This window comes from Durio zibethinus, chromosome 16 (assembly GCF_047325235.1).
Source record: "Durio zibethinus cultivar Kanyao isolate XHJ-2024 chromosome 16, ASM4732523v1, whole genome shotgun sequence".
NCBI classification, from domain to species: domain Eukaryota; kingdom Viridiplantae; phylum Streptophyta; class Magnoliopsida; order Malvales; family Malvaceae; genus Durio; species Durio zibethinus.
In genome coordinates, this window is record NC_143177.1 from 22,305,397 (window position 1) to 22,317,600 (window position 12,204).

The following is a 12,204-nucleotide window of genomic DNA, read 5'->3' on the forward strand; positions in this document are numbered from 1 at the left end:
TTACCTAAAAAAATAGTTAGTGGTATTTCAATTGCAAAATACAGTTATTGTGGTGTTGTTAAAAATTATAATAGCAAGTATTGAACTGATAATCTAAAATGCCATATTAGCAATTGTGTTAAGATGAACACACGTGATGCTGGCCAAATGATTTTTTCTTTAGAACATGGGTTTATGGTAATAAAGCTTTTAAAATTTGATCCTGAAAAGTTTCATGAATTGTTAACAGCTGCAATTATCATTTATAATTTCCCATTATCATTTGTAAAGTACAAGGGCATTAGGGCTATATTTTTTTATTTGTGTGATGATGTAATTTTGATCAGTAGGAACACTACTTAATATGATTTGATTAATATGCATAATAAAGAACAAAGTAAGATAAGACATATGCTTGAGGAAACACTTAGTAGGATTTGTCTGACTTTTGATTTGTGAACATCTGTTACTTCAGATGGTTATATGTGTCTTACTGCTCACTTTATTGATCAAAATTGAGATTTACAAAAAAAGATTTTGAATTTTTCCATTACATCACCTCTACACAATGGTGTTGCATTGAGTAAAAAGGTATACGCATTGTTAGCTAAATGAAAAATTGAAAGTAAACTATTTTCTGTGACATTGGATAATGCTTTTGCCAATGATACATTTGTTGATTTTCTAAAAGCACAACTGAATGTAAGGAAAGCATTTTTGGTATATGGTCTTTTTTTTTCATTTAAGATGTTGTGCTCACATTCTTAATTTAATAGTGCAAAATGGTTTGAAAGAGGTTACAAATGTTGTCAAAAAAATAAGGGAAAGTATTAAATGTGTGAAAGGGTCTCAAATGAGAAAACAAAAATTTTTAAAGTGTGTTAACCTAGTGAATTTAAATGCAAAAAAAAGAATTGAGACAAGATGTTCCAACTAGGTGGAACTCTACATTTCTTAAGCTTCAAAGTGCCATTTACTTTTGCATGGCTTTTACTCACTTGGGAATTAATAATTTGAATTATAAAAATTATCCATTTAAGGATGAGTAGGATGAAGTTGAGAAACTTTGCAAGTTCTTAAGTGTTTTTTATAATATTATTTATGTGTTTTTTGGAGCAAAGTATCCCACAGCCAACTTGTACTTGCCTTTAGTTTTCAGGGCACACTTGGCCTTGAACGAATACTTGAATGATGATGATACGTATGTTAAAAACATGGTTGCTCAAATGCTTGTTAAGTTTGATAAATATTGGTATGAATTACTTTGATTTTAACTATAGTTGTGATATTAGATCCCTGTTACAAGTTTCAATTTGTTGATTGGAGTTATAAAAAGCTTTATAGGAATGATTCAATAAAGTTCATAAATGTTAGAGTGAGTTTATTTTCTTTTTATAATGAATATGTTGTCAAACCTTTTATTTGTGGTTTATGCTTTAACATTTCTAACAATAAAACTTTTGATAAGGGATTCGGTAGCATGGGTGCAAATGATGTTTACAAGGTAATTCAATTTTAATATCTTTTCTGTTATTTCATTATAATTTTTTTATTTTAATATTTTTATACTTTTTTTCTTAATTAGAAATTCGATGCTTATGACATTGAGTTTGGTAATAATGTACAAAAATTTTAACTAAAGCTTTATTTGGATGAACAAAGGGTTGATAAGAAACATGAATTAGATATTTTACAATTCTAGAAGGTAAATCGGTTTCGGTATCCTGATCTTGCCTCCATGGCATGAGATGTTTTGAGTATTCTTGTCTCTACAGTGGCATCCGAATCTATTTTTAGTATTGGTGGCAAGATTCTTAACCAATATCATAACTCATTCAAGCTAGATATTGTGGAGTGAATTATTTATTGCAAGGCTTAGCTTTTTGGAGAAATTGGTAATGATATTTCTTTTTTTTTTTTTTATTGAATGTTTAGTTTTCTTTATGTTATCACTAGCACTAGCATAATTGTGAATATAATTTTATCAATGTAAAAGATGCAGAGTTGAAGTTAAATGAAATTATACAAGATATTATCCAATTAGATATTAACAAAGAAGATTTAGCATTAATATTCTGCCTAATGAATTAGGAATGAAAATTTAGTAATGCAAAAAGTAATTCCTTCAATTCTTTTAACTTTTTCTTTAGATTTTTTATTTTTATTGAATTTGATTAATATATTTTTTTACTTTATAAATAAGTGGCAATTGATAATGCTCAATGCATAGGAGAATGGAGATGTTCAATGGACAATGCATGGAGAATGGAGATGTTGATATGTCAAAAGATTCAATTGTTGCTATATATGAATGTTGACTTCTATAATATAGTTATGTTATAGTTTTATTATATAGTTATGTTAGATAATTCTGTTGCTATGGTTCTATTATATAGATCTATTGTTAATGTTATAATGATATATTGATATGTGGATTGGTTTGTGGTTATTGCTTACTATACTATTGCCTATTGGTTGTGAAGTGTGGACCTTGTGGTTATAAAGTTATGGCTTATGCCTTATGTGGATAGATGTGAATGTGATAATGGTTGTGGTTGTGGCTATAAATTTATGAGTTATGATTGTGGTTGTGATTATTTATTTATTATCAAGTTTATGGGATTTGTTTTGGTTAGGATTATTAGATTTATGTTTCTTTTTCCATGAAAATCTTATGATTAAAGTGGTAAATTGTGTTTAGGGTTTTAGTATTTTTATTATATTATCTTTTTTTATTTAATGTTGAATTGTTGGTTAGATATTTTAAAATTAATCGTGTTTAATTGTACTAATTATGTATAATCATATTAGTCGTATCGTGTCGTATTATATATTCTTAAAACGAATTAAAATATGTAATAAACGTGACATATTCGTATTTAGATTATTCGTGTCATTTAAATATTTATTCATATTCGTATCAAGTATATTTATATCATATTTAAAATCGATACAAAACATGATACGATAATATGAATTATCGAATCTAGCAGTACCTACTTTTTTTTTTACTTTTGATGTTTTTATTTTTTATTTTGTTTTCAATTATGTATTTATATAAAGGAATAAGCTTATTTATATATATATAAATTTATGTAAATTATTATTTTATATATAAAATTCACATATATAATTATTAAATTTTTATTATTTTAAATCTTAAATGTATTATTTTAATATAAATTTATATTATTTAAATTTTAAAAAATTTAATCATATAACGCGTTTAACGACGACAATCTCATGGTAATCTTAGCATGGTCAAAATTCTAAATCCCCCAAAGTCGGCTCTTTGACACGTGTCTCCCACAGATTCAGGCCGGCATCTCAGCGCACTCCATAGGTGACACGACAGTAACCCTAGGCTTATTTGGATACAAAATGAAAAAAAAAAAAAACCCTAACAAAATTTTGTGCCAGAAAGCGAGAGCATTTCGTTGAACCTGCGTGTAATCTTCTGTAGCATAGCATTGTCATAACAGAAAAACTGAATTTACTTCTTCCTTCAATTATTTTCCTTCTTTTTTTTTTTTTTAAAACGAAAAGCAACAAACTTTCAGCTTCCGATCCAATCACCTAAAAAAAGACGATATTTCAGCACATTTGGTAATTACAGTTCCTTTTATCTTTGTTTTTCATTTTCTTTTATGTTCATTTTTGTTTTCCTTTCTTAAATTTTCGATTATTTCCGATATAATTGCCTATTTATCTATTTGCTATTATTAATCTTTAGGAATGCAACCGATGGGTGAAATTAGGATTTTTTTTTTGGGGCTTTATCAATCGATGAGCGGGGTTTCTTTATTGAAATGGTTTTAATTTTTTATTTTAATTTTATCATGATGGTCGTTTCTTGAAATCAGGTATTATTGATTAGTTATGCACGTTGTTCTTGATTAGGTTTTAGCTGAATATATTTAATCATAACAAGAAATGATGATAATTGTTTCGATATTAATTTTGTGAGAGAACAATGCTTGAAGTCTCATTTCTTTGATTTTATCTGCTAATCTAGAGCAAAATGGAATTTGCAGCTCTCTAAGTTTGTAGGGTTTTTTCCTCTGTGTTCCTTAAATGGGTGCTCCTAAGCAGAAATGGACACCTGAGGAGGAGGCAGCATTAAAAGCTGGAGTCATCAAACATGGGCCTGGAAAATGGCGAACAATATTGAAAGACCCTGAATTCAGTGGTGTCTTGTATCTGCGTTCCAACGTAGATCTCAAGGTTTATTCCTTTGCCCTCTTGTGTAAAATGGTTATGATATATAGCCCCTGTTTTAATCCTTGTTGCGATTAAATGCACTTATGGGGTTGTATTGGCCAATACATGTTTTTGTATCCTGGGACAGGATAAATGGAGAAATATGAGTGTGATGGCAAATGGATGGGGTTCTCGAGACAAGGCTAGGTTAGCTGTAAAGAGGACATCTAGCATTCCTAAACAGGAGGAAAGTGCTATGGCCCATAGTGTTGTTCCGAGTGATGAAGAAATTGTGGATGTTAAGCCCGTATCAGTTTCCAGCACTTCAGTGCAGATTCCAACTTCGACAAAGAGATCCATTGTCAGGTTAGACATTGTTCTCATTTTTGCTTGATGTGTTTTCGTCTTGTATTATTTCACTTCTGACCATGTTATTTCTTTTCATTGATATAGGTTAGATAACCTTATTATGGAAGCGATTACAAGCTTGAAGGAGCCTGGTGGTTCAAATAAGACAAATATTACTGCATATATAGAGGTAGTTTTTATATGGGGCATTCATAGTTTATAATTCAAATTTCTTTTGCTATTCCTAAGAAAATATTGCATTAGTGATCTATAATAAACAGAGGAAAAAGGAGTAAATCAGATTTATAGATTTAGGAACTTTAACATGGCACATGAGTGGCTGATATCTATCAAGTGATTTATAATAGTTTGGGGGTTGTTGGAGGCCTTTTTAATTTCTTCTTTAATTGCTATTGCTGTTCTTGGCCAAGAATGGCAAAGAATAGATCAAAAGAGCTGTGGGGAAAGATTTGTGTCAACCAAATGTTTCTTTGTATATGTTATATTTACAATTTGAATTGAAATTACTGACTCATTAACTATGCATGACAGTCTGCTTTCCCCTTTTCTTTGTTTAGGGCATTGCTAGCCTTATTTATTTTCACCATGAAACCCTTCCATTCTGCATGACACCAGGAATTTTATGACACTTGACATGCCAAGATCATAATTTCATCAATTTAATTTGCTTACTGGGACTTAGAATGATATGATGTTCCATCTCATAATGTGGTAATAACAGCACCCACTTTGTTTAGTACATCAGGAAAATGGAAATAAATATTTTTTCTATCATTTGTTTGTCTCCCTGTTGTGGCTTTAGCATTGCGCTGTTCTGGAATATGTGCTTATTTACAGTTTGTTGGCATTCTTTACTTAATTTTCTTCCTTATTCTGTAGGAGCAATATTGGGCACCTCCTGACTTTAAGAGGCTGTTGTCAGCAAAGTTAAAGTATTTAACAGCATGCGGTAGACTGATTAAGGTAATTTAATATGCTGCATGGAAACATATTCGATGCTACATTATTCTAAGTCATGAAGTTTGTTGTCTGAGAAATTAGTAGATATATCTGGTTTCATGAAATTATTTACTTGCCTGTATTTTGGTGCCAGTGGTTATTTTCTGTTTTATAATTTTTGGAAACAGTTTGGGATTTTGGAAAAGTTGTTATAAATAATTAAAGGGTTGCAAATGATCATACTTTTAATTACCGTTATGCTTTAAAAATATTCCTGGAACAAGTTCAGTGATTAATGTTAATTGAGAAGGTATTACAGTGAATAAGTTGATTGCACTCCACTCTCTCTGTCATACACACACACACACTCACAGTCACACACAAATGCGCACACACGCAAACAATTTGATTAAATAATCTGGGAAGAATTCTTTTCTATGCTTCTTGGTTGTGAATACCAACTTACCAAGCCTGGTCTAGTTTTTTACCAGTTTCTAGAACATTGTATGTCTGGTTAAATAATGGGTGGTTTTTCCTGATATATGGTTTGATTTAATCCCATGGTTTAACTTTCAGGTCAAACGCAGGTATAGGATTGTCCCTGCTATGTCATTTTCAGACAGGAGGAGGAATCATTCCTTGCTATTTTCACAGGGAAGGCAAAGGGTTTCTCCTCGATTTGATAGGGATAATTTCAATATCCTCACAAAGTCTCAAATTGATTTAGAGTTAGACAGGATGAGGACTATGACTCCACAAGAGGCTGCTGCAGCTGCTGCTCGAGCAGTTGCAGAAGCAGAAGCTGCAATAGAAGAAGCTGAAGAAGCAGCAAGAGAGGCAGAGGTTGCAGAAGCTGATGCAGAGGCAGCACAAGCTTTTGCAGAAGCAGCAATGAAGACTTTAAAAGGAAGAAATAATCAGAAAGTGGTAAATGACTGCAAATTTGTGGTCACTATTTATTTTGTACATGCCCACATACAGAGATAAAAAGAGTTGAGTTTAGAAGACTTTAGGGGTGGGACATTAACAGATATCTGATGGATGGATATTAATTGTATGTGAGAGTAATAGGGTGGTTGCAAGTTGATTTCTCTTTAATTCCGCACCCGCACACACCAATGTGGATTTTATACTTAACAAACCTGTTTCCATATTATCTGGGATCGGTATTGATTACCCAGCCCCTTAAACTTTGTTGATTTCTACTCATTTAGCTTTTGACTTCATATGATATTGTTTGCGTTTACACAGATGGTTCGAGCTTGATTTGATAAAATGAGCAACAAGGTGTTATGAAGCATGACATTTTTGTAGCAGGCACTGAGTTATCATCCCTATTTGTAAATATGGTGAAGGCCTTTTTGGGTGCATACATATATGATTCTTCCTTGCCAGCAGATCCTCTTGGAATGGTAGATTCTGTTGTTAACAGCCATTCTTGCTGCTGGTTTCAAATGCAGTGATTCTTCCTCTTTTTGTTTTTTGTTCTCTTCTATGGGGAATATTCTGGATTGTAGTTAATATTTATTCATTTCCAAAACATCCGCACTAGGGATGCTGGAAAACATAGAAATTAGAATGTATAGAGGGATAGCGACAGTTTGTCTCCATCTGGGATATATTTTTTTGTAGTTTTCTGTGTTCTATGCATTTTCCTACTTTTTTGGGTAGAAATGAATCCATTTTAAATGGTTTGTTCTGGATCTTTTGGTTATGGTTTGGGGGAACTGTTACAGGTTAGTATTGAATGCTGTGCTAGTTTCTTCATGTAATCATACTGAAAATTGGAATGGATTTTAAAGCAATGTTGTTTTTGGACCAACAGGTTGAACTCGAACACGTATAATTGAAGCATCATTTATCGTGGGGCTTCAAGATAGAAAGTTAAAATACATTTACAGTTGTTCCGAAGTGTTAATTAGACCGAGTGTATCTATCTACTCTACAATTCTCCTTCTTCCGGATTCAAAAGGAAGGGCGTGGGATGGGATTCGATACCTGTTAGTACTATGATTTACAAGTGAAAAAGGACCCAATCCATGATGTTCATTCCTGAATTTGTACCAATGGGCAACAGCAGTCAGTGGTACTACAAGTATTTAATTGCGATTTATAATCCCTGTTTTAACATTTGACATCGGTCGCGAAATCCAGCCTTGTAATGGCCGGAACCGACCTCGATCTTACCGGATTTGGCCAAAAGAATCCCTCTTCCTTCCTACCAAAATAATTTTACTCTTCATTTTCCCTCTTTCTCACGTAATTCGGTTTTTCCTAAGAAAAGCAACAATTTTCCATTTCCCAATAAATCAGAGGTAAATGGAGACGATTTTAAACGACAACGAATCCTTGCTTGCTCGGATCCAACACTTGGAACATGGTTCGCTTTCGCTTAAATTTCACCTTTGTCTCCGAAAAGGGTTTTTTTCCCAAATAAAATTAGAAATAAAAAATTATTTTGATTTGTAGAGCGTGAAGGATTGCGTAAAGACATTGAACAATTGTGTATGCTATCTTGTTCGAATGCATTTTCAAACGTATAATTCTTTTCCATATCCCATTTTTTAAAAATTAATGCCCTGCTAGGACAGCTGGATTGGAGCAGGAGATTGAGAACTTGAAAAAGAAATTAGCTGCTTGCAACCGGGAGGAGTTTTCCGAAGCTTATCCAATTAAAGTAAACCTTCGTTTTTTTTTCAGTTTTATTTTTTTGTTTAACCCTTTTACAAGCTTATATGATTGTTTTGTTGTTTGCAGACTCAATGGTAGACCTACATCGTACTGAGGCTGCAATGGTATCTTCCTAGTTTCTCTCTTGGCGTGCACACACACTCATCTGTGGAATTTTGGTCAAATTAGAAACGTTCTTTAACAAACTGAATGAAGTCGTTTCATGTGTTGAATCAAATATAGATTTGGAATTTTCCTTTGTCTAACCCTTTGTTTTTGGCTTGTTTATCCGGAATGTGGAACCTGAGAAGCGGGTTAAGCTTTTCCAAGGCTGTGTGGCGGCTGCTTTTGCTGAACAGAGTCATTTGATAATGGAGATTATTCCCATAATTCATTTAAGACTGGCCTCTTGTTATACTTGTATCTTGTATTATAAGTGTTTTATGCATGTACATGTAATATAAGGTTCCAAGATTACACATGGCTGGCAACAGGTTGAGAAGGCTAAGGAAAAGGAGGAGCTGATGGCTCAGAAATTTAATGAGTTTCAGGCAAGGTAATTTTTTATCTTTCTAGGAATCATTCATTTTTGGTTTGGGGAGGATTTGCTGCCACAATCTTTGCTTTCGGTTTCATTGATAATGGTGGTCTTTGTTTATCTCTGTTCTCCTGGTTTCTTGCATTCTGTGTATCTATGCTTCGATCGATATTTGTGTTGCTTAAGGTGACAAATTGTGTAAATGACTAACTAGAATGTGAAACACCTATCACAGGAAAGCAATGAGATGAAACAAGGGAATGTTTTGGCTGAAGTTGCAGACATAAGAATTGTTACTTATGAAAGAGATGGAAGACTAAGAAATCTACTAAAGAAAACATATCTGAGACGTTAGATGCTAGGGGGAATGAAGCTGAAGCTCAGCCAAATAGCATGGATTTTCTAGTTGTCCAGAAATACTGTCCATATTTTTAATTGCATGGCATGTAATACCTGACTGTAGAGAGATGGTTGTTATGCATGCAAAGTGATGTCTGGAAAACGCAGCGCTGCAGCCAGCAACGAGGGAAGAAAAGCAAAATTTGTGCATCATGGGGAGATTGTCAACATTAATCTTTTTATTATAGTTACTATAATGTAAAAGGGTGTCCTCAACAGGTAACAAGGAGAGCAGTATCTGCTCAAGCTACACATCTGTGTAAACTAATCTGTCGCTTCCATAATGTACAGTTGCTCTTGCTCAGAAGCTGAATTTACAAATGCCATTGGAATTTACTTTGGAAAAACCAAGGTCGAAATCTGTGTCCATAAATGTGATATCCCATCTAATTAAGAAATATTACTATAAGATTTTCTTTTTGAAGTATCATTAGATAGGATTAATGTTAATATCAACGTAGTACAAAACTGTGAACATGTTGTCAGACCTCATGTTACTTCAATTATTTCAGTTAAAATACTTTATCAGCCATTATAGTTGCTTTTATGACTGTAGAAACAGCCTTGTATTATTTTGATTTTTGACAGGTTAACGATGGCACTGCCATCAGTGACATATCGGGGGTTTAATCAAGGCAATTGATTTTCATTTTTGCAGGTTATTGGAATGATTCAAAACCAGCAAAGGAAAACCTGCAAATAAAATTCCATTATTCAAGCCACAGAAAATCTTTTTAAACTTTCTTAAACAAATGCTGAAACAATGACTGTTCTTATTTTCAAAAGCTCACTTCACTGCAGTTAGAAAAATTAACCCAATGGCACATTATTAAATCTCATCTTTACACACAGAAATGACATGGATGGTTCAGCAGCAAATTTCCATGGACGTAAGTTTCTCAGTCATGGGATTATTTTTCTCGCTGTCAGTCTCAAGCTGGCTGTAGTTTCCTTTCTCCTTGACGAGTTGGATGTGGTGATGTTTGCAGTAGAGTTTTCCTTCATGTGCAATGTAGTTTGATGGACTAATGGTGCAACCTCCATGGGTGCACTTGAAGCATCTCTTGTGGTATGCTGTCCCATTAACCGTAACCTTGAAGTACAATATGAAATCATAGTCAATGATACACATATTGGCATATATATTTCACAATCCAAAATTTATGGGTTAATTTTACCTTCTCAATTGGATAGACAGTCTTATTACAGCCCACACATTTTTCTCTGGTGCCACCGAACAAGTTCACCACTTTCTGTGCATTCTGTTGGATCCAATCCAATACCAATCAACGGCAAGAAAAATTCTGAAACCTTGGTACAGATATTGCTATTTGATAATTTGGTGGCAAATATGTAGTTTCCAGGAATTACCTCATTTTCTATGTGTTTTTCAGGCTTGACAATCTTTGGAGTTCCTGGAAGAATATTGAAAAAGAAATTAGAGCAGACCATTAATAGACTGATAAATAGTAAATAATTATAAATGGTGGTTAAAGAAATTCACAATTTTTATTTTTTTTTTTACCTTCAAAACTCTTGTCTAGACTGCCAGTTCTCTTGAATTGTTGATCATAGTGAGGCCTGCAGTACAGCACCCCCTCAAAAGAGTTGAAGTTGCCAAGCTGCAAACGATTATTAAAAAAAAGATGTATCCTCAAAAATAAGGCATAGATGAGAAATTTCCATTTTGATCTTACAATACTAAACCTTTGCATTATCATCTTCTAATACTCTGTAAATTTTCCTTTTTCCCTTGTAAAAACAATGTTTCTTAGTCTTCATTACAAATCTAAAAGAATTTCTTGATAGTTTTCCCTTAAAATTCTTAAGAGACCAACAAAAAGACGTGGTGATAGACATGCACAGTAAAGCATTAATGAAAATCCATGGTCTTCAAGATCATGAACAGAAAAATGCAAACCCAGGTACATATATATATTTATATTTATATATTGAAAGAAGAATAAGAAGAAGAATATACATTCATCTTGCCATACTAGCAATGCAACTTAAATGTTACCTTCAGAGTACCATTGCAATGGTGGCATCGAAAGCAGGCCTTGTGGTAAACCCGGTTATCAGCCGTCAGCTTATCAACCAAGTAGACAGTCTTGTCGCATGCCATGCATTTTTGTTGAGTCCCTGCAAAGGATGCCATTTTTGCTTCCAATTCTATATGTACTTCAACTGATCACTAACCTTTGGGAAGATCAAAGAGGCAGATGACAAGAGAGCAACCTTACTATGATTTTTGTTTATTTTCTTTTTATTTTCTTGTTTCTGCCTTCCTTTCTCTTCTGTTCTTCAATTTGATTCTCTCCTTATGGTTTATTTAATAGGCAAAGTGGTAACTAAAAAGGGAGAAACAAATGTGGGCTGCAGTGAATTGCGGGCAAACACATCAAAGCAGATTTATAGATGATTGATAGGAATGACCTGGTCACTTTTGCTATCATTTTGTCCGCTATTAAGCAATTCCTTACCACTCAATCCTTTAACATTTTCTTTACATTTCAATCTGTCATTTCATTTTCTTTTTCCCAAGAATATTGACCCACTATAAGAAAAAAATTCCCTTATCTCGTCTTATTTAAGAAAAAAAAAACTGAAATTGAGTTGGACAATGACGGTGATGAGAGTAAGATAATTTTTACTAACTAAAATTGTTCAAAGCTTATCTTCAGTGTATATTTACAGATAAAATTAGAATAATGTATAGGTCATAGATGTTATTGAAATTGCAAAGATTCAGTTGTAGAGGTTTTTTACTTTTTTTTTTTCTATTCAAGGACTCAAGAGGGTTTAACTTTTAGTAGTTAGTTTCATTTTTTAAGGATCAAATCTAAACCAAAGATGCCAAATTGGATTCCCCCAAAAGTGAAATTTTGGCCAAGATCATAAGTGCCAATGAAGTTGCATGTTGAAGTAATCAAATCGATTAAAGTGAAAGTGAAAGTGAAAAAGAGAGTTGAAAACTTATGTTGATATCGTTAGGTAGATCAACAAGGCAGTTTGCTTTCTTTTTTTCTAACCTTTTCCGTTTTGCTCAAAGGGGGTGGACCTAAGGTTTCTAAGTACAAGAATTTAATCATGAAAGGGCCAGCTGGATT

General features: G+C 33.1%; 2 protein-coding genes across 36 annotated transcripts in view; one reads left to right on the forward strand and one right to left on the reverse strand.

Moving 5' to 3' along the window:
• The first annotated feature begins 3,352 nt into the window (after positions 1–3,352).
• On the forward strand, positions 3,353–7,186 carry LOC111295725 (telomere repeat-binding factor 1-like). Of its 3 annotated transcripts, none has more exons than XM_089745418.1 (7): positions 3,353–3,585; positions 3,995–4,203; positions 4,328–4,545; positions 4,633–4,717; positions 5,428–5,511; positions 6,064–6,414; positions 6,739–7,186. In XM_089745418.1, exons 2-7 carry the CDS (start codon positions 4,054–4,056, stop codon positions 6,751–6,753), a joined length of 903 nt encoding a protein of 300 aa, XP_089601544.1. In that variant the 5' UTR covers positions 3,353–3,585; positions 3,995–4,053; the 3' UTR covers positions 6,754–7,186. The 3 variants fall into 3 exon arrangements, with proteins under 3 accessions (XP_089601544.1, XP_089601545.1, XP_022745126.1); XM_089745419.1 differs by having other exon boundaries at positions 4,072–4,203; XM_022889391.2 differs by having other exon boundaries at positions 3,354–3,585; positions 4,014–4,203.
• Positions 7,187–9,799: 2,613 nt separating this feature from the next.
• Positions 9,800–12,204, reverse strand: part of LOC111295739 (LIM domain-containing protein WLIM1-like) — a 9,621-nt gene continuing 7,216 nt past the window's right edge. For 30 of the 33 annotated variants that reach the window (XM_089745449.1, XM_089745440.1, XM_089745435.1 and 27 more), the window contains 5 exons: positions 11,115–12,204; positions 10,620–10,716; positions 10,466–10,509; positions 10,273–10,356; positions 9,800–10,187 (listed from right to left, as the gene is read on the reverse strand). The exon at positions 11,115–12,204 is cut by the window's right edge and continues 689 nt beyond it. In XM_089745449.1, the coding sequence (XP_089601575.1) occupies positions 9,963–10,187; positions 10,273–10,356; positions 10,466–10,509; positions 10,620–10,716; positions 11,115–11,252 (588 nt within the window). In that variant the 5' untranslated portion in view covers positions 11,253–12,204 and the 3' untranslated portion in view covers positions 9,800–9,962. The remainder of the gene's footprint in view (positions 10,188–10,272; positions 10,357–10,465; positions 10,510–10,619; positions 10,717–11,114) is intronic. The other 3 variants (XM_089745452.1, XM_089745451.1, XM_089745450.1) reach the window with 1 other exon arrangement.

What these genes read in the sequence shown, in the direction of transcription:
- LOC111295725 (XM_089745418.1), top strand. Translation starts at nt 4,054, where the DNA reads ATGGGTGCTCCTAAGCAGAAATGGACACCTGAGGAGGAGGCAGCATTA. An exon ending in ACAAAGAGATCCATTGTCAG is followed by an intron (nt 4,546 to 4,632) that starts GTTAGACATTGT and finishes TCATTGATATAG; the next exon opens with GTTAGATAACCTTATTATGG. An exon ending in ATATTACTGCATATATAGAG is followed by an intron (nt 4,718 to 5,427) that starts GTAGTTTTTATA and finishes CTTATTCTGTAG; the next exon opens with GAGCAATATTGGGCACCTCC.